The following is a 27,362-nucleotide window of genomic DNA, read 5'->3' on the forward strand; positions in this document are numbered from 1 at the left end:
TATGAAATAAATAATAACCAAATAACACTGGGTTCTCCACATAAAAAAAGGGTTAGGGTCAATTATATGCATGTATAAAATAGTTACTAACTAGTAGTTAATAATAAATAAAGTTCATTACTAACATTTATTTTATTGCAAAAGTCCAACTTATCAAATAAAAATGCACATATATGAAAATACTCTGGTATTGTTCAGGGGGCCGGACCAAATGTGGAGGCGGGCCGCATCTGGCCCGCGGGCCGTAGTTTGGGGACCACTGATTTAAAGCCTTCCATTACACTTCCGCGTACGGCGTGACGCTGTTTCTCTTCCGCCTTCTGATTGGGTGTCGCAGCCAGGGCAGTGTTTTTAATTTGCGGAACTGGGAAAATGAGTTGTGCGTGCGTGTTGACTGCTATCGCTGTTGGTATATTTACACACCGTAGTGCTGAACTTTGAAAAAAACAAAATGGGCTCACTTCCTGTTTCTTTGTATTAAAACTCTGCTCCGTCTCGCCGGAACGGCCACTTCAGCTTGTTTCCATCGTCGAAAGCGGCCGCAGGAACTTCCTTGTTTACACGAAAAGCAGCGCCGCTGCTGAGCTAGAAATGACGCGGGACGGTAAAAGTCAGGCGGCTTTCTGGATCCTCGCTGCGGGGCTCCTGTCTGTCTTGACCGGGCTGGTTTCAGCAGTTCGGCCGCCTCACATCGTTTTCATCCTGGCCGATGACTTGGGCTGGTACGATGTGGGCTATCACAGCTCGGAAATCAGGACGCCAAACCTGGACAGACTGTCGGCTCAGGGGGTCCGCTTGGAGAACTACTATGTCCAGCCGGTGTGTACCCCATCCAGGAACCAGCTCATGACCGGGAGGTACCAGGTGAGGCCCGAGTACAGGGGACAGTTCTGCCATTTTACACCCAGAAGTGGACTAATCTCAAATATGCACAACAAAACAATTAGTTTATTTATATGGAGCTAGATTAGGGCCAACATGCAATCTGATGCCATTACACTAAAACCTTCAAAAATGTTTTTTTTGCTGAATAGTCATTGTTGAACAAATACCTTTCTTGTGTTTTATTAAAACTAAGAAATTACCAACTAAAAATAGTTGTCCTAATCTAAATATACTTTCAGGAACTAGTTCTACATCAAACATTTTTCTGAATGAAATTTTTTTTTTTTTTACTTGACATTTACCAAATAAAACCCTACACTTAAACATGCTGAATTTTTGACCTAGTCAAAAGAAAACACGGTATATTATTGTAAAATATAAACTTAATCTGAGTTTTTAAGTGTTACGTTTCTGCTGTTGAAATAGCGAACAACTGATTCATTTGATGATGAAGTCAGAGTAATTTTTAAAAAAAATATGAGGAAGTGTTGCCTTTACCGTCATTTTAACCATCCAAGTAACAAAATGATTAACGTTCTTAAGTCGAGATTATAGACGTAGTTTTAGAAATGGAAGCAATGTTGACATTCATTTTGCAACTTTTTTTGTTGTTGTTGCTTCATTTCTACCACATCACAGGCTGCCAGTCACTATTTTTGCAAGTAGCCTTTTCCGCTTTTTCCATCTGTTTCCTAACTGTCCGGTTACCTTCTACCCCCTCAGATCCACACGGGCATGCAGCACCAGATCATCTGGCCGTGCCAGCCGTATTGCGTCCCTCTGGATGAGAAACTGCTGCCTCAGCTGCTGAAGGAGGCGGGCTACGACACGCACATGGTGGGCAAGTGGCACCTGGGCATGTACAAGAAGGACTGCCTGCCCACGCGCCGCGGCTTTGACACTTACTTTGGTTTGTATTAAATAATAAAAATCCTACATGGGATTTAACGGAATAAAGAGAACATTTAATTTTTATATCAGCTTCCATGTGTGAATTGAAGAAATAAAAGAAAAAAGCAGGGTCCAGCTTGAGTGTGGGTTCACGGGGGAAAAATATTTATGGGACAATTGTCCAGTGAGAGAAGCAATGGCATCAGAAAGCAGTGGTGTGGAGATTGAACAAACTAGCATGCTGGGCCTTTTCCCCTTCCCAAAGAAACTTTCTAAAGACATTTGATTAGTTTCTAACTTGTGGGCTCAGTATTGGTGCGTAAGACGTAACCGAGAGAATCCGGTTAAAGGATTTTCAAAATAGAAGATCCTCCAGAGTCAGATAAAACATAACGGAAATATTTAATTATTTCTTTTGCGGTCCGGGGATCGGAGACGACTGTATTAAGGTCAGCTAAATTGTCGTGGCGGGAGATAACCGGAACGCTTCGGCCTCCAAACCTGACTCCTTAGTTGTATAAATATTTTGGTAATACTATTTAAAACAACATAATGTCCACATAACTTTTATATTTTGGGTTGTCTGAGGACACATTTTGAATATTAAATCAGGTGTTTTGATCAATTATTCAGTACTTGAGTGGATTCTTACCAAATACATTTTACACCTACTTCATTAAAGCTTAAGTAAATCTACTTAAGTGTAAATGTGTTGAAGGTATGCTACTCTGATTGGAGTACAGTTCTGGTGGGCGTCCCTTATTTTGATTTCTGAAAGGTAGCAATCCTAATCGAAGCTCGTGAGGCCTGGTAATGAGCCATCAGTGGATCGAGGTGTGCAGAACCAGGGAAACATCCAAAACATGCATCACCTTCTAAGGGTTTGTGTGTCACTGACATCTGGTGGTCGGAGTGGATATAACGGTCGAATAAACACTCCGCTCGCAATATCTCAGCAAAGTTAGCCAAAGTTCCTCGAATCACTTCAACATTGTAAACATATGTAGCATAATATGATGATACTGTAACACAAATATTGGTAAGGAAGTGATTTTGGGATGGGAAGAAGAAACGTTTCATGGCTGCAGGCTTGAAGTCGAAACCTTTGCGTCGCAGGTTACCTGACGGGAAGTGAGGACTACTTCACTCACGAGCGTTGCTATGACATCGCTCCTCTGAACTTGACGCGCTGCGCGCTGGACCTCAGGGACGGGGAAGAGGTGGCCGCCGCGTATAAAGGAGACTATTCCACTGAGCTGTTCAGTCAGAGAGCCGTCGGTGTCATTAAGAAACACAACTCCAGCAAGGTGACACACACACACATCTTCTTTTTTTTTAGTTTCCCTGCCTTGTATATGAAATATTCATTTTTTCCATCTGTTGTCTCAGCCACTGTTCCTGTACGTGGCGCTGCAGGCGGTTCATTCACCCCTGCAGGTACCGGAGCGGTACTTGGCCCCCTACAGTTTCATTGAGGACCGTCATCGCAGGCTGTACGCCGGCATGGTGTCGGCCATGGACGAGGCCGTGGGCAACATCAGCCTGGCTTTGCAGCAGGAAGGACTTTGGGACAACACGGTCCTCGTGTTCTCCACAGGTACACAACCATACGCTAACCTACAGAACCAAACACAAATACACACCACACTTTCCAGAAATTCTGTTAAAACCCCCCCCCACAAAAACAGCTATTATTTTACCTTTACTTCACTGTAATACAGATACATAACATAACTATCTGTAACCTTTACAGCCTAAAGAGCCATTTTGCCCTCAGGACAGTGAAATAAAACTCACAAATGTTGCACGATTATTGAAAAAAAAAAAGAAGACAAATTTTAGACATATCTTGAAATTTTCTTGTCATTTTTAAAGAACTAGCATTTTACTTCTAATTGTAGAATTTAAAATAAACATAAAAGTGGATGGATTTTTTTGTAAGTACATAGACTCCAACCTAATAATAAGGAAACGAATGTAAAAGCATGTGGTGCTTTTATTGTGATTAATTATGAAAATACAATGCAAATATTAAAAGAAAAAAATGGAAAAACCTACATATGTTATTATATGTCTATTTAAAAACAATATCTGGTTCCTGTTCCTTTTTAGTCAAAGTTATCAAAGTTATCCAAAGACCCATTTGCAGCTCCAGAGCTGCAAGTGGCTAACCTCTGATCAGATAGATAGATAGATAGATAGATAGATAGATAGATAGATAGATAGATAGATATTTTTGCACATCTAGAGACTAAAATTTTTGCATGCTTGCCAAAAAAAAAGAGAAGAAAAATCAAGCTGATCTTAACCTGTTCTTATCTTTAATATCCTGATATCCCACTAGAGGGCAGCATGTCGCTGCACTTCTTGGGGCCAGCCAAAGTCTCTGGCCTTTTGACAGTTCTCCATCTGAAAGAAATTTATGAGAGAACATCATCTGGTCATCTAAACATGTGGCTGCTCACAGTTTTCCACATGTGGAATAGCTAATGGTTAGCATGTGAAGTAGGCAACTACTTAGAGGGTTATTTTTAATGGCTAATTACAAAACAGGAACAATGCTTTGATAGTGAAAATGTGAGGTTGGATGCAGTAGGTGGTCCCATTTCATTGTTTCTTCCACGCATTTGGTTGGCTCTGACAGCAGCAGCAGCAGTGCCTCACTGAAACACTGCAAATGCTTACAGTAATAAAAAAAAAAAAACACGTTGCAGTGTGTCAGTAATCAGTGATGCAAGCTTTCATACTTCATGAAACACTTCCCGCGCCCCCGGTGAAAAGTTTTATCCATCTCCCCGGTCGAGCTGTTGTGCTTGGCTCCTGCGTGTCATGACTAACAGGATGTAAATGAGCCCTGAACTCGCTCTGCCGTCTTACTGTAAAACGTCCGCCTCTCTGGGCGAGGGAGAGCCACGGCGGAAAAGAGCGAACAGGTCCGCCGAGCGCCAGAGCAGCTTGGAAAGGCATTAAGGAGAGAGTTTTTCCAGCACAGTTTGACACAGGCTACTTCCTGGACTCGCGTGGCACCCTGCAACTGAAAGGGGATCCCTGGCTGGCCGTGACTGGGGAAGTGTGTTTAAACCGGACCCACGTAATGGGATGATGACAGCTTGTGTGCTACAAAAAATAAAAATATATATATATATCAGAATCGGCATGTGAGTGAGTAAGTAAAATTTGTCTGTGTAGCGTCTACACACTACAGACATTAAAATCACAAATGTGTCACAAAGACCCAAACATAAAATCAAGAATATAAAAACTGAGAGAAAAGGTAGGGTAAATCAATTAATTGTGATAGATTGAAGTGAGATCATTTCCATTTTCTTGCTTGCTTGTGAAGTTCGTTTAATTTCTAAAGAGATACCGACCTTTACTGTTATTGAAAAGACGGCATTTTAAAAAATGTTGCAAACATTTGACAGAGTAGTCAGTTTGCACTTTTATTGTCTATTTAAGTCCCAGCTGGCAGTTTTGCCTGTCTGAGCCTAATGATACATTTCATAATCTGTTTTATTTATTGTTTCGGTTGTTTTCTTTTTTTGAATTCTGGATTTTTAAGATGTCTTCCAGTTCCAGCGTTAAATGTTCTCTGGAAATCAACATTGCGTACTTGCATCATCCATCCATCCATTTTCTAACATCCTTTTCCCTAGTGGTTCTGGTGCCCGTCTCCAGCTACTTGCATCATTATGCCTCAAAACATTCTCAAGACGACAATATTATCGTCTATCGTAATAATTTCTGGGACAATTGATCGTCTATCAGAATATATCGTGACAGTGCACTTATGATTTTTACTACAAAAATAATGAATTTTCTTTCAACTTCACAATAAAAGCAAAAAATACAAATAAAACACATCCAAACGTGTGGGTTTTAGCATAACATAAAACTTAGAGGTAGGAAGACTTTTGCGTAGGCTTTGAAGCTGAAATCTGCTTTTCTTTTGACCAGATTTCTCTATTTTTCTCCGCCAGATAACGGAGGTCAGACGGTGTACGGTGGCAGCAACTGGCCGCTGCGTGGGAGGAAGCTGTCGCTGTGGGAGGGAGGCGTGCGGGGAGTGGGGTTCGTTGCCGGCCCGCTGCTGGAAAAACCCGGAACCGTCAGCCGGGAGCTCATCCACGTCTCCGACTGGCTGCCCACCCTGGTCGGCCTGGCGGGAGGCAGCACCGGCGGCACGAAGCCTCTGGACGGCTTCAACGTCTGGAAGACCATCAGGTGCTGTCCCTCTGTTTGCTTCCCTAAACCCGGATCTGTGTTTGTTACCGTGGCAATGCGAGCAGAAAAGGGAGGAAGTTCCATCATTCATTCACACACAAATCTCTCCTCCTCCTCACTGCCTGTGATGTTCTGCTGTCGGTTGGTTTCAGAGCAGATCTTTTCATGCGGACGCCGTGTCAACAGAGCTAATTAATTGATTGAATTACTTTTGTAGCTGGATGGGGTTTTTTTTCCCCTGTGTTTTATGGAACTTTGTAAAGGAGCGATTATAGTTCGGAGGGGTCACATGCGGCCGCTCGCAGACCACAGACTCACAGCTTGTGAGTTTGGCAAGCTGTCAGCGAGTCCCGTCTGACCGACATGCTGCAGTCCTGTGAAAAAGTATTTGCCCCGCTTTCAAAATTCCCTTGTTTTTGCCCCAAACCAGGCAGTAGCGACTTTTTTCAATTCAAGGAGCTGCGTCTGCCCTGGGCTTATTTTAGGGCTGAAAAACACATCGCGATATAAGACTTTCGAATCAGTCGACATCAAAAATTTTGTTTTAAACATCTGAAATGCTGCCAATTTGGGGCGTGGCCTTTCCTGTTTCATCCACAGTTTTCTCTCCACATCGTCGTCGTTTATTTTTAAACAGTTACGGGGTGAAGTGGGGAAACATGAACCTGCTGCTGCACTAGTCACTCAACAGGTGGTTGCTAGGTAACCAAAGAGAGAATGAGTTAGTTGATGCCACCAAGCGTGCTTAGCTAGTTTTGAGAGGTTGATGAGCTAAAGCCTCTTCCTCTGCCCACATCTCCCAGAATGCTGTGCGGTTCTGGATCGGAGTTCAGTGTAATTATTCAATATTCTTTCAGACGTATTATTTATTGATGTTGATCATGTGTCCTTCGCGATATGTATTGTTATTTATTTATTTATTTCGAACAGACAATAATAGTAAAAACAGAAAAAAACAAAAACAGGACAAATAGTTATGCCACCTGACATGCAATCACGATCATTTATTGGCGATCTGATGGACCGAATCAGCACACCGCCACTTGTTGGAGCTGCACGACAACGCCGTACATCTCCCCTCGCCGACCTGTCGGCTAACGGCAGGACAGGAACCGAGCATCAGGCAGCAGAAGAGCCAGAGTTATTTTAGTTGTGTTATCAGAGCGTGTGGTGAACGCGAGGGGAGCGTTTTCTCGGCGGTGGAGTGCGGTCAGAAGCTGGCAAGCGGCAGCCAGCTGGTTCACATTTACAGATCCCAGCAGGGTTTTCACTGTGCATGAGTTAGACGTCACCATCCCTCTGAGTGTGTGTGTGTGTGTGTCCATGTGTTCAACAGTAACGCCCCCCCCTTTTCTTTTTTTCTTTCTTTTTTTTGCAGCAAAGGCTTCGCCTCGCCCAGACAGGAGCTGCTGCACAACATCGACCCTTTGTATTCTGACCTCGCTCCATGTAAGTTCCTTCTGGACCAATTTTGAGGACCCATTGTCTGAACGAACTGTTGTTTTTGTTTTGGTCTAAAAAAAAAAAAAATCCATACATTTAAGAATGACAAAGCCAACTTATTTTTTCCATTTTATTTTAAAAAAATTGAGCAAACTCTCTACTTTTAGCATGTTGTACTAAAAGTAGTACAACATGGTACTTTTAGCATGTTGTACATACCTCTTTGGCTAGTAAGGAAGCACTTGGTCTTGGCTCCTTGATTGTTCGTTTTTTCCAATCTTCTAACTGTTTAAAACACCTGCCTTTCCTGAATGGCGTAAAAAGCCCCTAAATACTGTGGGCAACTTAAAAACACAAAGTATGAATTTGAAAAATTCATACTTTGTGTGTTTATAGGAGCCCTGACCCCCTTTCAACAAAGATTTTTTTTTTTTTGCAGAGCTGAGAAAAATTCTTCCCTAAGGGGAAATAAAAAAAATAAAAAAAACGTGTGTGTTGCGCACACCTACGCTGAATATTCGGCAATCGATTATTGGAAACACTGACATAAGGGTCCCATTTTCCTACTTGCACACAAGTACTTTCCCTGCTAGAATCCACAAGAATTACGAAGCAATAAACAAATGTTTTCCACAGACTTCTTTTGTTTTCTCCCTTTAAACTTTAATTCTAAGCTAAAAGAGTTTATGAATTTGAGGAAAGGGTAAACATCTTGGTAAACACAAGCTGCAGCCTAGCGCTGCTTTAGTCGCTCAGATCTTTGTTGTTTTGACTTCGTTGTTGACTTTATCGCCTCCTGCTGTCGTATCGTAGGTATTACTTTGTCGTGTTTTTTTATTGATTGTGCAGACAGATATTTTTCACAACAAAGGGAAAAAAATGTATTCAAAAAGTAATCATAGTGTAGCAGAGGCCTAATGTGTGATCTCCAACCTTATAATGAGAGTAATTTTGTATTAGCAGGTACATGCTAATAGCTCCAGACATGCTAGCCTAGCAAGCCTCAGGGATGTGGAAAAACTCAGCAAAAAAAAAAAAATGTGTTGAATGAGAATGGTGTTCCTACATTTTTTTCAAATTTGCCACACTCTAGTCAAAGGTAATGTTAAGTCATAAAGACACTTTAAAGATGATTAAAGTAGCATTAGCCAAACTTTCCAGAACTATTAACATTTGGGTAGATTATGAAGACACACAGAAATTGGACTTTGTCTTGTCCAAAATCAACAGTAGAACGTTAAGCGGGAAAAAGCTAAATGCTAATATTAGCTAAACCCGGCAGCTTATGCCATTACAAAATTAGACATTTACATGTGTCTATGGGTGCTGCTACATATTTCAGTTTTTTTTTTTTGATTGATGTGTTTTCTTTATATGTTTTTATATGGGAAAATCAAGGGTTGAAGTTATGTTTTACTTTACAGCAATGCACAGTTTGCTACAAAATACACAGGATATAAATTAATTGAGGTAATGTCTGTCTTTTTTTTTTTTAGTTTTTTAATGTGTGATAATTTAGGTTAAAAAGAGCAATTATGAGACATGAGCTATTCTGCGTTTGGTAACCAAATTATTTATTCATAACCCTTCACAAATTCCTAACTACCAAGTTTTCTTTGGATTCTAATTGCAATGCACCCATGAAAAATCATCTTGAAAGAACTGGTTCGTTCTCATGCAGATGTAAAAAGAGCCCAGCGGCGATCTACAGTATATCACAGTGAATATGACAGGTGTCATGATTCTAAAGAATACATCCCTGCCGTGCTGTAAATCTCGCAGCTTGAATAGGTTTCGTCAGGTTGCTGGATTCCGTGGAGTACCGAAATTTACAGCGTCTAATTTACCTACCGTGAGCATCCCTGAACTGTGGGAGAATACCTCCGCTGGCCCGTTTCAAGCTGTCCAAGTCGTGATTCATCCCTGGGCGACGGCCAGCGGCTTGATACAGCCCGAGGAGATGGAAACCTCCTGTCGCGTCTTTTCCCCTCCCATGTTCGCGCTGTGCGGGATGCGTGTCTCTCCTCGTCCGCCGGTGTACATCTGCTGTTTTCTTTCCTCCCAGCATGGGCAGGAAGATCAAAGGAATTTTGTTTGGGTTTGGATTCGCGCAGCAGATCCCAAAGCATGTCGTTGTGTAATATTAGACAAAGCCTTTTTTTCCAGTGCACAAAAATATGTTTGCTCTAAGCGTGTTTGTAGATTAGAGGATGTTCGGTGTGTTTGTGGACTGTATTTTTGTCACAATACAATAACAAAATAAAAACAAAAAAACCTTTAGTATTTAAAAAAAAAAAACGGGAACATTTGGGCACCGTTGTAAAAGGGAATGAGAATGATACAGTAGAGTCCTGGTTTTCTCAGGAATAAAGTTGTGAAGTTTAAATAAGGATGAGTATCATCCAGGATGTTGCAATGTTGCGATCGCAAATATTAACGCAAATTCACTCGTCGTTCGCACGTTGTGCGCTGACTTGCCGTTTTCACCAGTCATGGCAACTTTTCCGCAAATCTGACCAATCACCTTAATGTTTGCTGTATTTCCTTCTTTTCTGACCAATCACTGCAACTCAGCTGGCTTTTGACCAGTCCCATTAGCCCCATACCACCTGTCATGAACATGAATGAGGCTTTATGAATGTCTACGACTGTTGTCATGAAGTGTCATTTGGTACTTTTAATGCAAAGTTGCTTTTATTAATGGACCGTTAATGTAAGTTTTAATGCAACTTTGCATAAACATGTAAATATTTATTAAATAATGCTAAGTTGACACTTTTAATGCCCTTGTAATGCAACTTCTAATGCAAACGTGCATTAGAAGTGTCATTATTTACCAAATGACACTTCATTCAGTCATAAACATTCATGAAGACTGTTACGGTCCGACCAGTAAGGCACAAGGACAAAAGCATATATAAAAAATTATTTTCTATTTCTTTTTCCAAAAGCCTTTCAACAACAAATCTCAAAAATATAACAAAATGGGCCCAAAAGAAATCAACTAAGGCATACCTAACTCAGGATAACAAACCAAAAACTGACTTCACACAATGAACACAGGGTAACTTATACACAAAGGCTAGCCTACACAAACGAGGAGGGGGAAATGAGACAAAGACAGACAATGCATAAACATAAATAAGTAATTCAAACCAACACATTTTGACTACAAAACAACTATAAAAACAAAACAACCCAACACCACAATTGTTTAAGGAGTTGTGCTATTAATAGAGAGAGAGGCAGGTTCTTAAACATCAAGTCCCCTGTTTCCAGCAGCCTGATGGTTTGTTCCACTTCCTGGTTTGCCTTTCAGCCAGTCCTTCAAACTCAGCAAAACAAAGTACTTAATAATTCCAATAAACAAAAGGAGTTTACTAAATGTGTGCACCCATAAAAGTAAACCACCTAATGCAATAAACACAAAAAGAGTGAAATTATAAATATATTGTGTGAAATCATTGAAATAAATACTAACGCTGGGGAAACGATGGAGGAACCTCCACAAAGACCCCTTCAAATAAAGTGTTGCCGCCTCCTTTTAATTTAACTTCCTGCTTCACGGCAACTCCTGAAAACCAAACCTGCGAGATGAAAGCATGTGTGATGCTAAATGGTTGCCTTCGCCTTTTTTGTTTTGCATCAACTATTTTGAGAAGTTCTATAGGATTTGCTTGTACTGTGTTATACAGTATACTGGTTCATGCTGACATCCATGACCAGTATGGAATATTTCCTTTGCACTTTGACAACTCCTCAGAAAATAGTTTTATTTATTGGTGCTACTTCAAAAAGGTACTTGAGAATGTTATTTGCACTTTTCATATTAACTATGTTAAAATCCTGTCTTTTTTGGGGGGAAGGTAATGTGCAGCAATTTCAACTTTTGTGAGACCGCGTAATGGCATAAATAAAGCTTTAAAAAATGTGCCACTTTCTTTTAAAAGACTGCCAGTAACTCAGTAACTTTAGGCCGCCATAATAAAAAAAAAAAATCACAATTATTGCAAAAAGAAGCCGAACGACCCATAGTTACTTCACAGCTCAGTATTGACTCAGGGAGGATGAATACATATGCATGCCCCCCTTTTCAGATATTTTATTTGCAAAGAAACAATGTTTGAAAACTGTGTGATCTTGTCCTCCGTCTGTTGCATAACGTCCTAGTGAAATACGCAGAAGTTTGTGACTTTGTGACAAAAACTAAATACCGCTGCCTCCGGTTCACTGTCAGTGGATGTCTTGTTCTTGTTTTTGAGAAAAAGGATTATTTGAAAGAGATACACGTTTCGTCCTCACGCTTTGTTAGAGCCTCTTCTTGTTGCTATTCAGTCAGCTGGAGTTGTGATTGGTCGTTGTTATCAGCCAGCAGTGCTGAAGTGCTCGTTTTTAGAGCTGGGTGTTGCGTGCGTTGTTTAACCTCTGATTGTAGGGAGGAATCCTGGAAGAGGGTCATGTGACTGAGGACACACTGGAAACACAGAGGGGTGGACTCCTGCCTTAACCACTTAATAATTTGTGAACCCAACCACCACCTCCATCTCTGAGGGCTTAATGGGACTCTCTGGTCTGTGGCAGCTATTTCTGACTTTGAGGTGAAGACTGGACCTTAATGTTCGACATTTAAAAATATCATGCTTTTTTTCTTTATGACCTTTTTTTGTTTGTTTTTTGTTCTGAAATCTGTTGTGCCACAGTGGGTCAGTGGAGGAAAAGATGTGAATCATATAATCCTACGAAACAATCAGTTTTGCAAAACAAAAAAAAATTTAGATTTTTTGCTAAGTTTGTAACAGATGCGTTATGATAGAAATGCTGTGAGAGAACTTTGACTTACAGACTAGACCAAAGGCTGGTTGATCCTTTTATTGGGATTTTAAGAACAATCCAGTCATGTGTATTTTGTATATTTTTTCTTTACTTGTACACCAAAGCATCACTAATTTGAATCTAAACTTTAGCATCACCACAATACATGGTATTGCTATAAATTGAACATTTTTATTTAAGCTGTATCAAATAAAACATTTTATTTAGATAAAATATTTAAAATCTTTCTATCAAATCTTGAGTTCTGGTAGAAAATCTTCGGACTGGAACTCTGGATAATTTTAGCATGGAACATTCTGGAATGTAGGAACCTTGAGGATAGTTAATAGCTACTTAATCTGGCTAGCTACTAGCTGTCTAGTAGCTAGTAGTAGATACTACCTACTAGCCGTAGCTAGCCACTAGCTGACATGAGACAACTAGTGCGATTTAATAGCTAGCTATGTAGCTAACTGCCTGAGTTACCTCATTAAAGATGCTGTCCATGTTTATCCAAAATGAATGTCGCATGCAGCTTTGTCAAATGAAATATAAAATTTGGATAAATGTTTCTACCAAATCTCAAGTTCTAGTTAGAAATTTTCGGACTGGAACTCTGGATAATTTTAGCCTGGAACATTCTGGAACATGGGAACCTTGAGGAAAGCTAATAGCTAGCTAGTCAAACTGAAGCCCCCTGCTAGCTGCCTTTAATGACTTGCCTCATTAAAGATGCTTTCCTTGTTTATCCAAAATGAATGTTGCACGCTGGCGAAGCTAAGTGAGGTGAAAATTTAGCAAACACATCCAGGGCGTACCCCACCTCCGCATTCCACACGCTGGCTGCTGGGACAGGAAGTAGATGGTGATGGTTTGTGCATTACGTAATGGTATGAATCCCATAGTTTTAGCCCTTAACTTGCAATCATTGTAACATACTTGGTGACAGCTTTATGAACCGGAGCGCAGCGTTTTTAATATGTGGTGGCGAGTCTCTTCCTGTGACCTCAGCTCTGCGTTGCGGATTGTAATTTGAACAACACACCCACACCAATATATCTCGCCGAGCTGTTTTGACACGGGGCTGTTTTCGAGCGGCTTGTGGAAAACAAGGGATTAGGGAGGACATTTGTTTGGGCCTTTTTGGAACGCAGGCTTTGAAGGTCGGAAATCTAGTAGCTTAGCAACAGAGTTTTCCTTGGCTTTACAGATGAAGAAAGTAAAAGTGCCAAAAGTTTTCATGTCTGAACTTTTTCCCACTTTCTTTCAGTCAAAAACCCCACACTTCAACATATTGGGATTTTACAATATGTTGTTAAATCCCAGTACAAGGAAGTGCATCATTCTTGTTCTTGTATGGACATTCTTGTCCATTCTTGTTTACAAAATAGCACCAACATCAGTCAAAGGGCCTCCAAAGAACAATTTTCCACAGATCCTTGATTGTATACAGGTCTGGACTTTGACTGGGCCATTCTAACACTTGCTAAAAATCATTCAATTATACCTGTGGCTCTAGTGTTTCTACACTCTACTTTCCATTAACTTTGACTAGTTTCACTGTCCCTAATGAAGAAAAGTGTTCCCCTCCCTCACAGCATGATTCTGCCACTACACACCCATTCAATATTCAATATTCAATATATTAGATGATTATTGAAAATTACATTTATTTCAGTAACTCCAACACCATATATATAGAATAATTAGACAAAACTGATGTTTTAACTCCTTGATTTCTTTTTATTTTTCACTTACAAGTAATGAAAATGAGACCTTAAAAATTACATCAGCCCAATAAAAATAACTGTTTTTAATCAAAAGTATGTTTAATACCTGCTTAAAGGTTGTTGTTTTCAAATTGTACTTGCATCCAAAACTTTTCAGATCTTTACATGTAAAAGAGAATTTCTTTTTCTGTTGCGTTCTGGATTGATAATCTCCAAAGATTTTGGAGGAAAGCTTGAACTCCTGACCTCTCGAATCGTCCGAAACTACCAAAGCAAGTGTATATGGTAATTAGCCGGAGTTCGGATGAACAATGTGTTGAAAGTCCGGCTGCTGACGTCACCGGTTTTTGAGACACAACCGTTTTATGGAACCAAATCCCACGGTGCCTGGGATTCTCCTCAAAATTTACTGGTGACCATTACTATATAAATCACGGAGACAAGAGGAGGCGGCGAAGAGCAACACTACAGCTTTACAAGCTTGCGCCATTGTGTTTCATGTTGAAATCTTTGTCAGCCACCAAACCGACAACAAGTCTCCCTTTCTTAGCATTGCTGGTTTTGGGATTCCTCTCCTATTGAGGCTGCTTCTCACTCCGAGTTCCTTCCCCTTTTTCCTCTCAGTCTCTTGCCATTCTTTTGAGTTTTTTGGGTTTAATTCATGAAAAGGGTTCTATTTCCCCCCCACCCCACAACATACTTTCCTCCTTTCAAGTTGGCTTTGAAAAAATTCCTTTTCCTGTTGCTCTCGCAGCGTGAGCAGAGGGGATGTCGACTAAATGTGTCACAGAGGGGTCCCCGAAGCTCTCGATTGTTGGGAGAGGCACAAAGGAGGTGGTGTGGAGAGAGAAGTCTTGGACTTGACCCAAGACTTGTAACACCCCCAGATTTCCCTACAAAGCTCTTCAGCTTTTTCCCCTCTAGCTCTTTCTCTGATTCAAAATAATCCTCGCTCTACTCGCTCCTCCTCTCGCAGAGCATCTGCCATGGGTCTAGAAGAGCGTATCGTCTTCCCGAGCTCATCCGTGGAATGATTTTAACACGTGGACATGTGGGGAAAAGCGTTGGAGGCCCAAATTCCTTAAATTAGCGAGAGCTCGAGCACCAGGAAACAAATCAAATCCAGTAAAGCTCACATAATTTATGTTCCCACCTGCTTGCACAAAAAAAGTGTTTATTCCTCTTGAATTTTGCCTCAAGGTCTAATGTTTTTTATTGGAACGGTACGTGACGGTCCAACACAAAAGTTGGTCTGCATCGTTGTGAGGTGGAAGAAAATGATAAATGGGCTTCAGATACTTTGAGAAACAAAATTCTCAGTAGGTTGGAGTGCATTTCTGTTGAGTCCTCCTGTGTCGATACTTTCCAGAACCGTCTCATTGCAGCCACAGGCGCAAGTGTTTGGGTTCTACCAGTTTTTCCACATCTGGAGACAATCGTTTTGACGTGTTCGTCTTTTTTTTGCAAAATAGCTCAAGCTCAGTTCGCTTACATAGTGACCACTGACCCTTAAAGACTCTGAAATTCATGCATCTAAAATTAAGGTCTTAAAATGTCTTAAGTCCATTGAAAAACAATAAATTGGCATTAATTACGTTAATTACATGTCTTACATTTTGTTGTGGCAGGACTATTTAATTGCATAAATTCTATGTAGTTTCCTTTTTTCTTGCAGAACTTTACTGTTACTCAAAACTTTACCATGCGTTCACTACGGCTAGTTAGCAGCTAACTACTATGAGTAGTTAGTTGCTAATATACTCCTCCTAGCTAATTACCTCGCCTTTTTACATCCATTATGTGCGAGTGCAAAGTTTATCAGCAGGACTTGGTTTGCTCACTTCTGTTGCCAACCGATACAAGTTGCCTCTTTGCAATTTTCCTTTGTACGTTTGTCGTGACGCAGGTCTTAAATTTCATTCATAATGGTCTTAAAGAGGTCTTAAATTTGAGTTGGTGAAATCAGCAGAAACCCCAGCTCAGACAAAAAGAGTCTTTGATCATCGTTGTTTGAGCTTTGCTACAATTTCACGGTTCAAATTTGGACAGAACTTTTACTGGTGGTGCAGCCTAATAGTCCAGATATTACGGTAACATTGACTTTACACGCACTCTTACTTTACTGTGTCTTGTAAAATAAACATGCCTCCAACACACATTACCATTGATGCGAGAAGCGACCATATTGAACTAGGGCTGAAACGATTCCTCGAGTACCTCGATTATGAAAATTCCTCGAGGAAAATTTATCTGCCTCAAAGCTTTGTTAATTTATGTTTTATTATTTAGCGCACCGTGTTCCGGCCTGGTCAATATTAGCGTTGTGCAGCGCTCTCACTTCTGCCTGAGTTGTTGATGAAAGCTAAGGGTTAGCAGCATTTTCAAGTTCGCTCTGGGAGGATTTTATTGATTCATGATAATGTCCGGGCTTTTATTGTTTTTTGGGGGACCAATAAACATCCTTAAAATGACTGGCGCAATGCCTGGAGTACGGCAGCTTTTCTCCTCCCAGAACTGCTGCCTGGTGGCGGTTCAGAGCAAACAGCGGGGAAGAGCTGCAGGTGTATTTATCCAGGTGAGCGGATAGACTGAATACGGCGGGCGGACGGCTGTTGTGTAGTTGATACTTATAGTGTAACTATAGCTTTATGGACAAACCGAAAAATGAATTTCATATCATACAGGTCTCAACAAAAGGGTGGCGGAGCTCATCGTGGTGGTACAGAGCTGGTGGACGAGTTTCTGTGACGAACTAAGGAGCCAAATTCTGTCGCTAACATGAACAGAAAAGCTATAAATGTTTGGGCAAGGTACTTTGACTGGAGATGAATACATAAACGAAAAGCTGGAGTATACACCTTTTTTTTTTAAATAAGCGTATTTGTGAGCTTGCATATTAAATTTAATATATCAGATTTTATATAACTTTTTTTCACGTTAACTTAGAAAGTGAGCTATTATTACAGGTTAATTTCCTAAACTACAGAAAAGTTATTGTTGGGGAAGTTCAAATATGAACAATTGGACTGATGTTGGTATTTGATAGTAACACTGGTGTTATGTTAGATTTACCAGTATTTTACTTTATAATTTTTCTTATCCGATTACTCAATTAATCGTAAGAATAATCGATAGATTACTTGATTACTAAAATATTAGTTTACAACAGAACTATATTGAACCCTAAAGTTGGCCTTAAATATCCTAACTGTTAGGGTTAGGATCCATTTAGGGGTCCAACTTTGGGTGGCGTTTCAGTAATTATTTCCAATTGGGCAGTGGGAATTTCTGAGTTTAGACTACAAATTGAACGCAGCACTAGCTCCGTTTAGCTTACTGTTCACTAATGTTCTTCAGAAAACCTCTGAGGCCTTCACAGCTGGATTCACTCTTCATTTTTGTGTTTTAAAAATTATGGGCTTGTTTGTGTCTATCTGCCACCTAAAATCCTAATAACACATTAAAGTTTGTGGTTGCAATGTGACAAAGTGGAGAAAAAAACAAACTGAAGGCTTATGAATACTTATGGAAGGCACTGCACATACCACTCCGTTGTGCAACAGCGCCTGTTTGGTTCGCAGGCCTCTCCCAGTTGAGCAGCCCAGCTGAATGCATGCGAGAGCCATTAAGATGCCCGCATGTCACTTGCGCAACGAAGAGTGAAGAACTGGATGTCGTAGCTTTTATCATGTGGTTCAGAAACGCTGAGATCGGAAATGTTTTGACTCACGAGTTATGTCGCTGCGGTGGACGGGCTTCGCGTGGGTTGCGGCGTTGTCCGTACGCAAAGAACGCGAGGAAGAACTTTTTTTTTTTTTCTCCCGCAGCGCCGGGAGGCTGAGATCACTAGCAAATCTGCCTAATCAGGAGCACATTGTTGGGGTCAGCAGCGGCATGAACCCGGGAATGTTCCCAAGGCCAGGTTTCCTTCGCTCCTCTTGGAAATCACAGACATGTGTGCTCCGTTTCTGGGAGATTTTTTTTTTTTTTTTCCCCGTCGGCTGAGAAAGCTCACGGCGGGAGGTTCCAGAAAATCCTGGACATCGTCAATACAAGGATAAATAATTGACTTTTGCTTCATGAAAGCAGAGAAAGTGTTGCCAACTGGTGACTATGGCTGTAATTTTTCATCGTATCTGTGGAGCTCCACTCATGGTGAATTACTCATTGTGCTTGGCAGGCGTGGAGGACTGGTGCTGAGTCGACCACATCACCGCCATTTGTCAGATTTCTACATTTAAATGCTCCATGTTTGAGGAAAATCCTGCCTATTACAAATTCTCTCGTCAAAGATTGCCTACCAATTAAAAGTAATTACTTATTGATGCTATGTGTGTGTGGGGGGGGGGGGGGGGGTGCATGTGTGTGTGTCCTTGCTGAGGATGTCCTGATCAAATTATGTTGCCTCACAAGTCCAAGTCCTTTGATTTTGAGTGTTGGCAAATAACAAGTCCCGACCCATTAACTCAAAAATACATTATAAACAATGAAGAAGAGCGAAGAAACAGACCCAAGATGTCCCTGTTTTTAAAATTGTATCCACCTTATTTGTCATTTAACAGAACACCAATGTTGTGTGAATCAAAGGAAGATTTTGTTTGTACCCCTCTCCTGACTGATACGTTTTCAAATACTACGGTTAGCCAAAGGATGCAAAGACGAGGAAAGTCAGCTGAACTTTAATTTTGGCTGAGCCTGTCACAATAAGAAATAAATTAGTTGAATAATTTGCATGATTTATACTTTTTCTCTTTTTCTACCAAAACTGGATGGCAAACGTTTTCAGTCAGGTCTTTACTAACACTTTTTGTTTACAAAGACTTCATAATTTGTTTTATTTGTTGTTTTCTGTTTATATATGTTGAATATTTAAAATGTCTTCCAGTTCCTCTGTTAAGTGTTCATGTTGACCTTTGAGAATGTGTTGTTGTGCTATTCTGCCATTACCATCACATTACTTGAAAGAGGTCTCAAAACAATAATATCGTTTATCGCAATAACTTCTGGGACAATTTATCGTCCAGCAAAATTTGCTATGACGACGGGCCTGGTTTTGGTAAATGAAGACACGATGGAGGACGTGAACTCCAGAAGACCAAAAGATGTTTCCTAGCATCTCGCTGTGCTCTAGCTATGCTGAGAAGACCGTCCCACTGCACTATTTTACTATATTCCTGTTGTATTTTGGGGGGAAAATATCTTTCAGTGAAACCTCGGGAAACGTCGTCCGCTTTGTGGAAAAATAACACGAATCCATTTAAAGTTTTGTTTGTTTTAAGCCACTCTGCTCCCACTGTTCCTCTGCAGATTCTTCGCCCCCCTCCTTTTTTTCAGTCTATTTATTTTGACGCCTTCATTCGATGCCTACTGCGACGTTCAGGCACGCGCTAGGCTTCGGTGCCGTTCTTCCGTCCCGTCTGGTTTACACAGACACCCACACAGAAGGGGCTTTGTGTCTGCCGGTGGTCTGATATCCTCTGGGTCAGCGTTTTTTGAACGTTTTTTTTTTGTTTTTGGAAGGTGGACGAAGTGAAGTATCAGCTCCATTGTCTTCTCCTCGCAGGTCCTGGCAGGCGGAGTCGGTTAACTCTGGCCCGGGGGGTCGCTGAAGACCGCTGGGCCAAGTCCGGCTTCAATGTGTCCATTCACGCCGCCATCCGATCCTCAAACTGGAAGCTGCTGACTGGATACCCAGGTCAGTATTCTTTGTCACCAGTAATGACACGTTTAGTCTAAGTGAAGGAAGAATGTCGGACACAAGTAGAGCGTCTATACTGGCATTTATTTATCATGTTCATTCATTTCTGGTAGAAAACTCAGCCTTTTGTGGGTTAAAGTATTGGCACAACGATGCTTATTTTCATTGCGGACATGTCTTAAACTAGTGTCCCGCTTCAAAGTCAGGTTTATCTGCACAGCAAATTTCAGCAACAAGGAAGTTCAAAGTGCTTTACACCAGAGTAACATCATACAAAAGGAGCAAATATTACATTTACCATCATCAAAATCATCAATACGCAGCAAATATGTTGGTCGATGTTCCAGTTACTGTCAAAGTAAACTCTTCAGGTGGAACTCAGTGTTTCAGCAGTTTTCCAGTTTTCTGGAAGTTTGTCCCGGATTTGTGCCATGCAGGATTCTGGAAAACTATGGAATTTCATTTCGGTATTTTTATTGAAAATATTTATTTAACCAAATCTCTCTCTCTCATTTTTCTGACATTTAGCAAATAAAAATACTTTCGGGGTAATTCTTACTGACCTGTTTTATATTATTATAAATATATATTTTTGGGGGAGTTTGTTCTATTTTTTTTTTACATTGTGTCTTTTGTAATCTGGTTTCATATGTTTCTGTCACATTCTGTGAGAACATCTTGCTGTAACCTTGTCAGACCTGCTGATAAGGAAACTGTCCAAACTGCTGACTCATTAAAAAGCAGTTTCCAAGAAGAACAACGAACATCAATTATTTTTTTTCACCACCAACTGAAGAGGGGAAAAAAGAAAAAGTGCAGCAACACCTCATCAGTCTTTGTAAACGATGCGTTTAGAAGTGAAACGTACGTAAAGGTCAAATGACATTACATCTAAAACAGTTCCACAGTGAATGACTTTGTGTTGTAAACACTGTAACAACCTGGCAGTTTCCTCTGGCTCCATTGCAGCTTCATAGCTAATACTAGATGTCAAGCTAATGCTAGCTTGCTTTACTAGCAACTTCAGGACAGTCGGAAGGTTTTAGAAGCTAACTTGCAGTGGCATAAAGGAGCTTGTTTTAAGTAAATAATTCCTTAATATTTATGAAAAAAATAATTGTTTCATTGGCACATTATGTCACTTATAACAAAGCATGTTTCCCATGTTATGAGTGACATAATCTGCCAGTGGAACAAGTACTTTTTAAAAATCAATACTGAGGAATTATTGACCTAAACCAAGGTCAATATTCTATTTCTCGCTGAAAAGTTACTTGTACGTTAGTTTTATCTTATTTCAAGTGTACTAAGAAGTTAGCAGTAGAAATTAGACCAAAAATACTTGGTAAGATTGAGTTTTTTGGTGGGTTTTTTTGCAGTGTATGACACGTTTAGCTGCTACTGCCCTTTACCTCGTTACCTCCCCAGGCTGCGAGGTTTGGTTCCCCCGACCCGGCCACAACGGGTCAGACTGCGGGCTCTCTAAGCTCGGCCCACTGAAGCCCATCATGCTGTTTGACGTGGAAAAAGACCCCGAGGAGAGGAACGAGGTGTCGGCCCAGTTCCCCAGCGTGGTGGATTACCTCCTCACCAGACTCCAAGAGCACCAGAAAACCGCGCTGCCCATAAACTACCCCGACGACGACCCCAAATGTGACCCGGGCCTCACCGGAGCCTGGGGGCCGTGGGCTTAGATGGAGACAACATGGAGGCATTGTGAAGGATCCTATTTGCACTTTGTTCACTGTGAACGTTAACAGCAGGGAACATTAGTAATGTTTTTGTGAACTTTTTAAAAAATGTTTTACATTTCTGATGTCCGTACAACATGATATGTCTGAGTAAGAGTCTCCGATGCGTTCTGCTTGGTTTTTGCACTTCATTTTTCTCCTTTTGAGAAAATCCACTGACGTGTCGTAGAAATAAAAGAACACAGAAGCAGTAGGTTTAAAATGTTAAAATGTTGAGAATTTATTATTTTATATGGACTAAAATGTGTTGAAATTAAAAGCAGATAGCAGCCACATTCCAATTTAGTCTAAGCAAAATATATATAATATATAGAATATAATATTGTTATATTAAGAAACGCTACTAATATTTCATACCACTTTGATGGTATCATCTCTGCCTCAAGGCCACTTTTGCAGCATGCTTCCATTACATAATTAGAAAAAAAAGTCATTAAACTAGAGAAAAGTTTAAATTTATACATTTGTTTGTTTGAATATATTTTTTCTAGACACAGAAGGATCAGTAAATAAGGTTTTGATGCTCTTTTTGTGGATCAAAATGGCATTAAAATAGCTTCTAAAGTTGTTTTTTTTTATAAATTCAAGCATTCTCGTTTCCTCTCTTGTTAAAAGTATCTCATCATTCAGAGAAACGTCAGCCGTTAATTTTCTGATGGATGAAAGTCAACAGAAGTGATTTATCCCTGAAATGCTCATTTTAAAGTAGCTCCTTAAAGCTAACCTAATCTAAAAAAAGGCTGTAAAAAGAAATGATTTTTGATCATCGATTGAAATTATCTTAATTTTGAATATTGGATGTTATTTGCAAGGCATAAAATTTATATATATATATGTATATGTATAGGTATGTTGGAGGTCGCCTTGTTTCTTTGTACTGTTCCTTTAGTTTGTGTTAATGTTGGATGTCCCAACTTCTCTCATTTTGCAGAACTCAGATGTGAAATTGAATGAAAATGAACAAATAAAACAAATATGGCAGGCCAGATTAATATATTGTGTAATTGAATAAAGTCTTCTTTTTTCAGCTTGTGTACAATTTTGTTTCCTTTCCGAAAAAGATTTTCTTCTTTTACATTCCAGGACAAGGTCATTCAAATTTGCTACATCACAGCAATGTTCCAAAAATGATATTAACACATTTCATCTTATCCTATGCACATTCTCAGTCTACCCCGATGAAGATGATCTCATTTCAGTGTGTGATCTATTTTCCAATGAATTTTTAGCAAATATCTTTTTGACCATTTTATGTTGCGTCACGAAAAAATGCATGGTATTCTCCATGGCAGTAGTGGCTAATGTAGCAGCATCAGTAAAATCATAGAAGAAATAAATATATTTAAGCAATAAATAACAAATTTTTAAAAAGTCTGATCAATTTAATGTTAAAAAATAAAAACAGAGGCCTTAGCTAGATTCCATGGTGTTCTTCAGCTTTCCAACTAAACAACTTCTTGATTATTGACTTGTTGACATTTTGAACTGTGCAACTCTACAGAAAACGGCACATTACAAACCCTATTGGTCTCTTTAGGGCAGAATGAGCTTTAAACCTAAAGTGGCTTTTGAGATTTTAGATCACAATTAGCTGAATTATTTATTTAGTAACAGTCAGACAGACCATATGGTCCTGCACATGTATTCGCTTAATCTTTAAACAGTTCTAGTTTCATTTTCTCTAAGTCGCTTTAATGCTTTTCAGGAGTAAAATGTTTTGCTTTTTTTCTTTAAAACTCTCCAGACTCTCTCACTTGGCTTACTTGTTTCCTCGGTAGTGAATATGAGAACACCACATGAGTATTTTATGTTTCTGAGAAAGTCCTCAGTACGTAGCTGAGGTTATAAATTTGCCACCCGCCTCCTCTGTTAGTTTACTCTACAATCAAAAGTCTGAATTTCAGGAAGGGGAAATATTTCATTTAATTAGACGTTGCCGTCCATGTAAAACCAGAGCCTGACACTTTCTCAGCTCGTCTGCAGACCGCTTTTTTTTTTCTTTTTGCGCTTCTAATACTCCCATCCGTGGCGAGCCGGCCCTCCTCGCCGAGCTACGCCGTTCCTGCCCGTGTTACTATGATGATGGTATCACAGCCCATCTCTTTACTTCTCTAAGCTGTTTTCACACTTGATGCGGCCCGGTGACTCTCAGGCTGAGTCAGCGCCGCGTTTCGGTGCCTCTAAAGTCGCCCCCAAGCTGGCTCAAGAGGTCGTTGGGAAAGACACCTATGCAGACTTAAGGGTAAATTTCATGTGATCAATTAACTCGTTTTTACTGCCATTAAAGCTGCAGTGTGCAACTTTTACAAAAATGTTTTTTTTCCAAGCCTATTAAAACTGTCACCACGTCGTGATAGTATGGCAGGAGACTTTTTGTCTGTGGAAAAAAAAAAAATCTATCTCCTCTACCTTCTACAAGTGGTACAATTACAGTCTACAAAAATGTACCGCTCCTGGTCAAAAACAACCAATCAGCCAGGAGGAGGGTCTTAGTGCTGTCAATCACTCTCTTGTATGCTCCACAGTTTGGTTATGGTGGAAAAATAACTCACCGTTACAGGGAAACCGTTCATCCGCCATCATCGGTCGCCATGCTAACTTTGGCTTTAGCTTAGCAAAGAGCGAGCAAGGGGAGGGGTGAACACAAGAGTGATTGACAGCGCTAAGACCCTCCAGCATACTTGTGTCATGGCCAGACGTTATGTTCTTATTCTTCTGAGAAACATCCAAAAGTGCTGTTATGATAGCTTCACCTGGCCGTTTATTTCAGGACTTATTCTGTCTCTTTTTGTACAAGTTCTGATCCTCGAGCGCCCCCTGCTGGTAGCTTCTTTAGTAGCAACTGTTATTACAGCAATTTGGTAAAATGCTGAAAAACAAGCAATCGTTTCTCAATAGCTAAGAGTCCGGACCCTCTGTACGAAGCAAACCGTGGAAGAAGTGACTGGTTTTTACCGGGCCAAAAAATTTGGATGATTGAAGTTAACGATCTAAGAAACAGTTGCGTTTTCACATAAAACTAGATTTATTTGGATAGTTTTTTTTATTAAGAAATGCCATCGTTTAAAACTACTTTTTGTGTCTTAGGTTATTTTTTGTCTGATCCGTTTTAGATCTGAAAACAGCTGAAATCTGTGAAAGTTGCTACAGAGTAGCAGCGATTATATTTTAAGAACGGCATATGAAAGACGGACAAGCGGCTGCCATCCTTGAAGCCCCTTCTGGTATGTCCGCAAGGAGGGAGCGAAGGCCTCGGTCCGCGGTGAAGAGGGGCTGGAATTGCAAACAAGATGGCGTCTGTCTGCGCCGCCTGCCTGTGAAAACGGATTCAAATCAGGCCGACCGACCAGTCAGGAATGTGTTGAACCTCCGGCCTTGAAGGAAGGAGATCCGGCTGCTCATCGCACCTCGTACAGACGGAAGTCCTTGACGGCTCTTTTACAACGATTGCGGACCACCAGAGAGAAAGAGCCGGAAAGGTTCAGGAGCCGCCGCAAAACGGCAGACGATGAAAGACGAAGGAGGCGGTTCTTTAGACCGGAGCTTTTTTTTATTTTTTTTAAGGTGTCTCCTGTGAGGATGTATAAAATGACCCGTCTGTTCATCACCAGGCATATGTGGCAAATGCAGATACCAGATGAGCAAAAACAGGTGACGTGTTATTAAAACCGTGTTATTTGTTTAACAAAAACATCTTGGCAGCTTTTCCAAATCATTACTCCTCCGTCTCCATGCCTACCAGCTGGTATGAAGCCTTCCTCCCTTTACCACATATGTTTTTTGTTTTTTTCTAACTCGCAAATTTTAAAAAGACATGGTTTTTCTAAACCAATGCTCTAGTTTTGAAAGAAGGGACTTTCTTTTGACAAACCTTTTAAGGTTTTTGTCTTTTTCTTTATCGACATGAAAGAAAAAATTAAATGAGTTGCACCGTCCTAGTCAAAGTCCAGAACTTAGCCTGTTTCACATGTGGTGTTGGGATTTCAGGAGAGATGCGAATTAGTAGTCAGTGTCAAGAAACTAAAGTAGGGCAGAGGCGATTAATCGCAATTAATTGTGATTAATCCATCCATTATTGAAATAACTGACTATTTCAATAGTTAACTCGAGTATACAGACTTAAAAAAGGCAATTTGCTAAAGAAAAAAGAACCCAAAAGACATCCTCACAGCAGTAATTAAGTCAAAACTGACCAAATTTAGCAGGGCACACACAGCACGATTGACTGAGCTAAGACACGATTGACTGGCCTCTGATTGGTTGTTTCTAATTAGCGATGGGAGAAGCCAGACAAGATTAAAAGAACAATTTCCACAGATTATCTGTCTCGTATTACACTGTCACAACATGGTGACGGTTTCAACAAATATGTAAAACTTTTTTCTTTTTTTCTAACAAAAATGACATACAACAGCTTCAGGATCTGGAGATATTTTCCTCGGCATTCTGGGTAAATCCCTGCAGCCCTGAGATTCAAAGTCCACTCCTGATCTCAGACAGGCGACTGATTCGTCATCGGTGTGAGCCGAAGTACTTTCACTGGAGACCCCTGTTGTTCTGCTCGGACTGCCAAGCCGAAGGTCAGTCGGAGTAACAATGATCCCAGGAACTTCTGATAACATCAAGGCTGTTGTTCCTGACAATACCAACATTTGTTTATGCAGAAACTCCCCGATCGAGTCATGAGACTTCCCTTGTGTTTACACAGCATTCAAACCCTACTGACCGACAAGCAGGAATAAGAGGGCACTGGGAGGACTGGCACCAGTTGCTCCCCTCCCAGTCTCAACACTCTCAAAATAGTCGGCTCGCTCTCCTTCACGGTCGTGTAAACGGTAGCTGGAAGCACAAAAGTTGTTGTTTCGCACCATTCTCATTACGCGGGGCCGGTGCCGACCTCCAATTTTCCCGCCACATAATTCTATTGAATTAGGCCAAAGTAGAGGATGGAAGACGGTGGAGCCAATAAACACTCGAGGAAACAAAGCGAAGTTTGGCAGACGTGTTGGACGTCAACCGAAGGAGCCTTCAGCATGTGAACAATCTGCCCTGGACGCCGCCGCCGGCTTTTTCCTCAGCTGTTAGCTTCCCAATAGGAAGGAGCTTAAAAGACAGATTTAGCATGAAGGCTTTCTCATCTTACATCCAAACTAAATCTGGTGATGAGTGACCTTTTTTGAACAAATGTTTAAAAAAACAACAACAGCAAAGTGAGTTGAAAAATAAGCAGTAATTTGATTATGGACTCGGTTATCGAATTACACTTTAAGGTGAACTCTGAGTTGACATGTATAAACCCAAAATGCACGTAAGAATCTCACAATTTGTTTTCCTCTTGCTAACTCTACAAATGTACACTAAAGAGAGTCACTGTGGGCTTAAATGAAACCATTTAACAAAGTATAACAAACTGTTATCTGACTATTCTGGTGCAAACGCTGCTGATATTCTCCAATTCATTATATCTTTCATTAAAGGAAAACTAATTTCTTAATGAAAAATGGCTCCAGCAGTCTTTACATTGGTCATTTTTTACCACAGCGGGATATCTAATGCTAAAATGTAACCAAAGAAAAAACAAAATAAAGAAATTAAAAAGTGCAAAAATGAGTGTACTGGACTATTTCTTGTATTTATTTATTTATTTTTTATTATCAGTTTTATCTGCTCAACAATAAACAAAACTTTTATAAAATCTGTGTATTGTTACAGAACCAAAACAGAACAAAGGGCTTCAGACTGTTGCCTTATTAAAATAATTTCAAAAATCATTAGATAAATTATTATTATTATTTTTATTTTGTTTACCTTTTTTTTCTTTTTTTTTTAAACCAATCCTGACTTGTGGTCAGGGGCCAAACAAAATCATTTCAAGGGCCACAAACGGCCCCCGGGCCACACTTTGGACACTCAATTCAGAGTAACGAT

The 27,362-nt window shown here is 40.3% G+C and overlaps 1 protein-coding gene across 1 annotated transcript; it reads left to right on the plus strand.

Moving 5' to 3' along the window:
• The first annotated feature begins 343 nt into the window (after nucleotides 1–343).
• On the plus strand, nucleotides 344–22,461 carry arsb (arylsulfatase B). Its single transcript, XM_032570541.1, has 8 exons — nucleotides 344–864; nucleotides 1,609–1,795; nucleotides 2,893–3,083; nucleotides 3,166–3,373; nucleotides 5,757–6,000; nucleotides 7,379–7,449; nucleotides 19,549–19,680; nucleotides 21,112–22,461. Exons 1-8 carry the CDS (start codon nucleotides 592–594, stop codon nucleotides 21,375–21,377), a joined length of 1,572 nt encoding a protein of 523 aa, XP_032426432.1. The 5' UTR covers nucleotides 344–591; the 3' UTR covers nucleotides 21,378–22,461.
• The last annotated feature ends 4,901 nt before the right edge of the window (nucleotides 22,462–27,362 follow it).

This window comes from Xiphophorus hellerii, chromosome 8 (assembly GCF_003331165.1).
Source record: "Xiphophorus hellerii strain 12219 chromosome 8, Xiphophorus_hellerii-4.1, whole genome shotgun sequence".
NCBI classification, from domain to species: domain Eukaryota; kingdom Metazoa; phylum Chordata; class Actinopteri; order Cyprinodontiformes; family Poeciliidae; genus Xiphophorus; species Xiphophorus hellerii.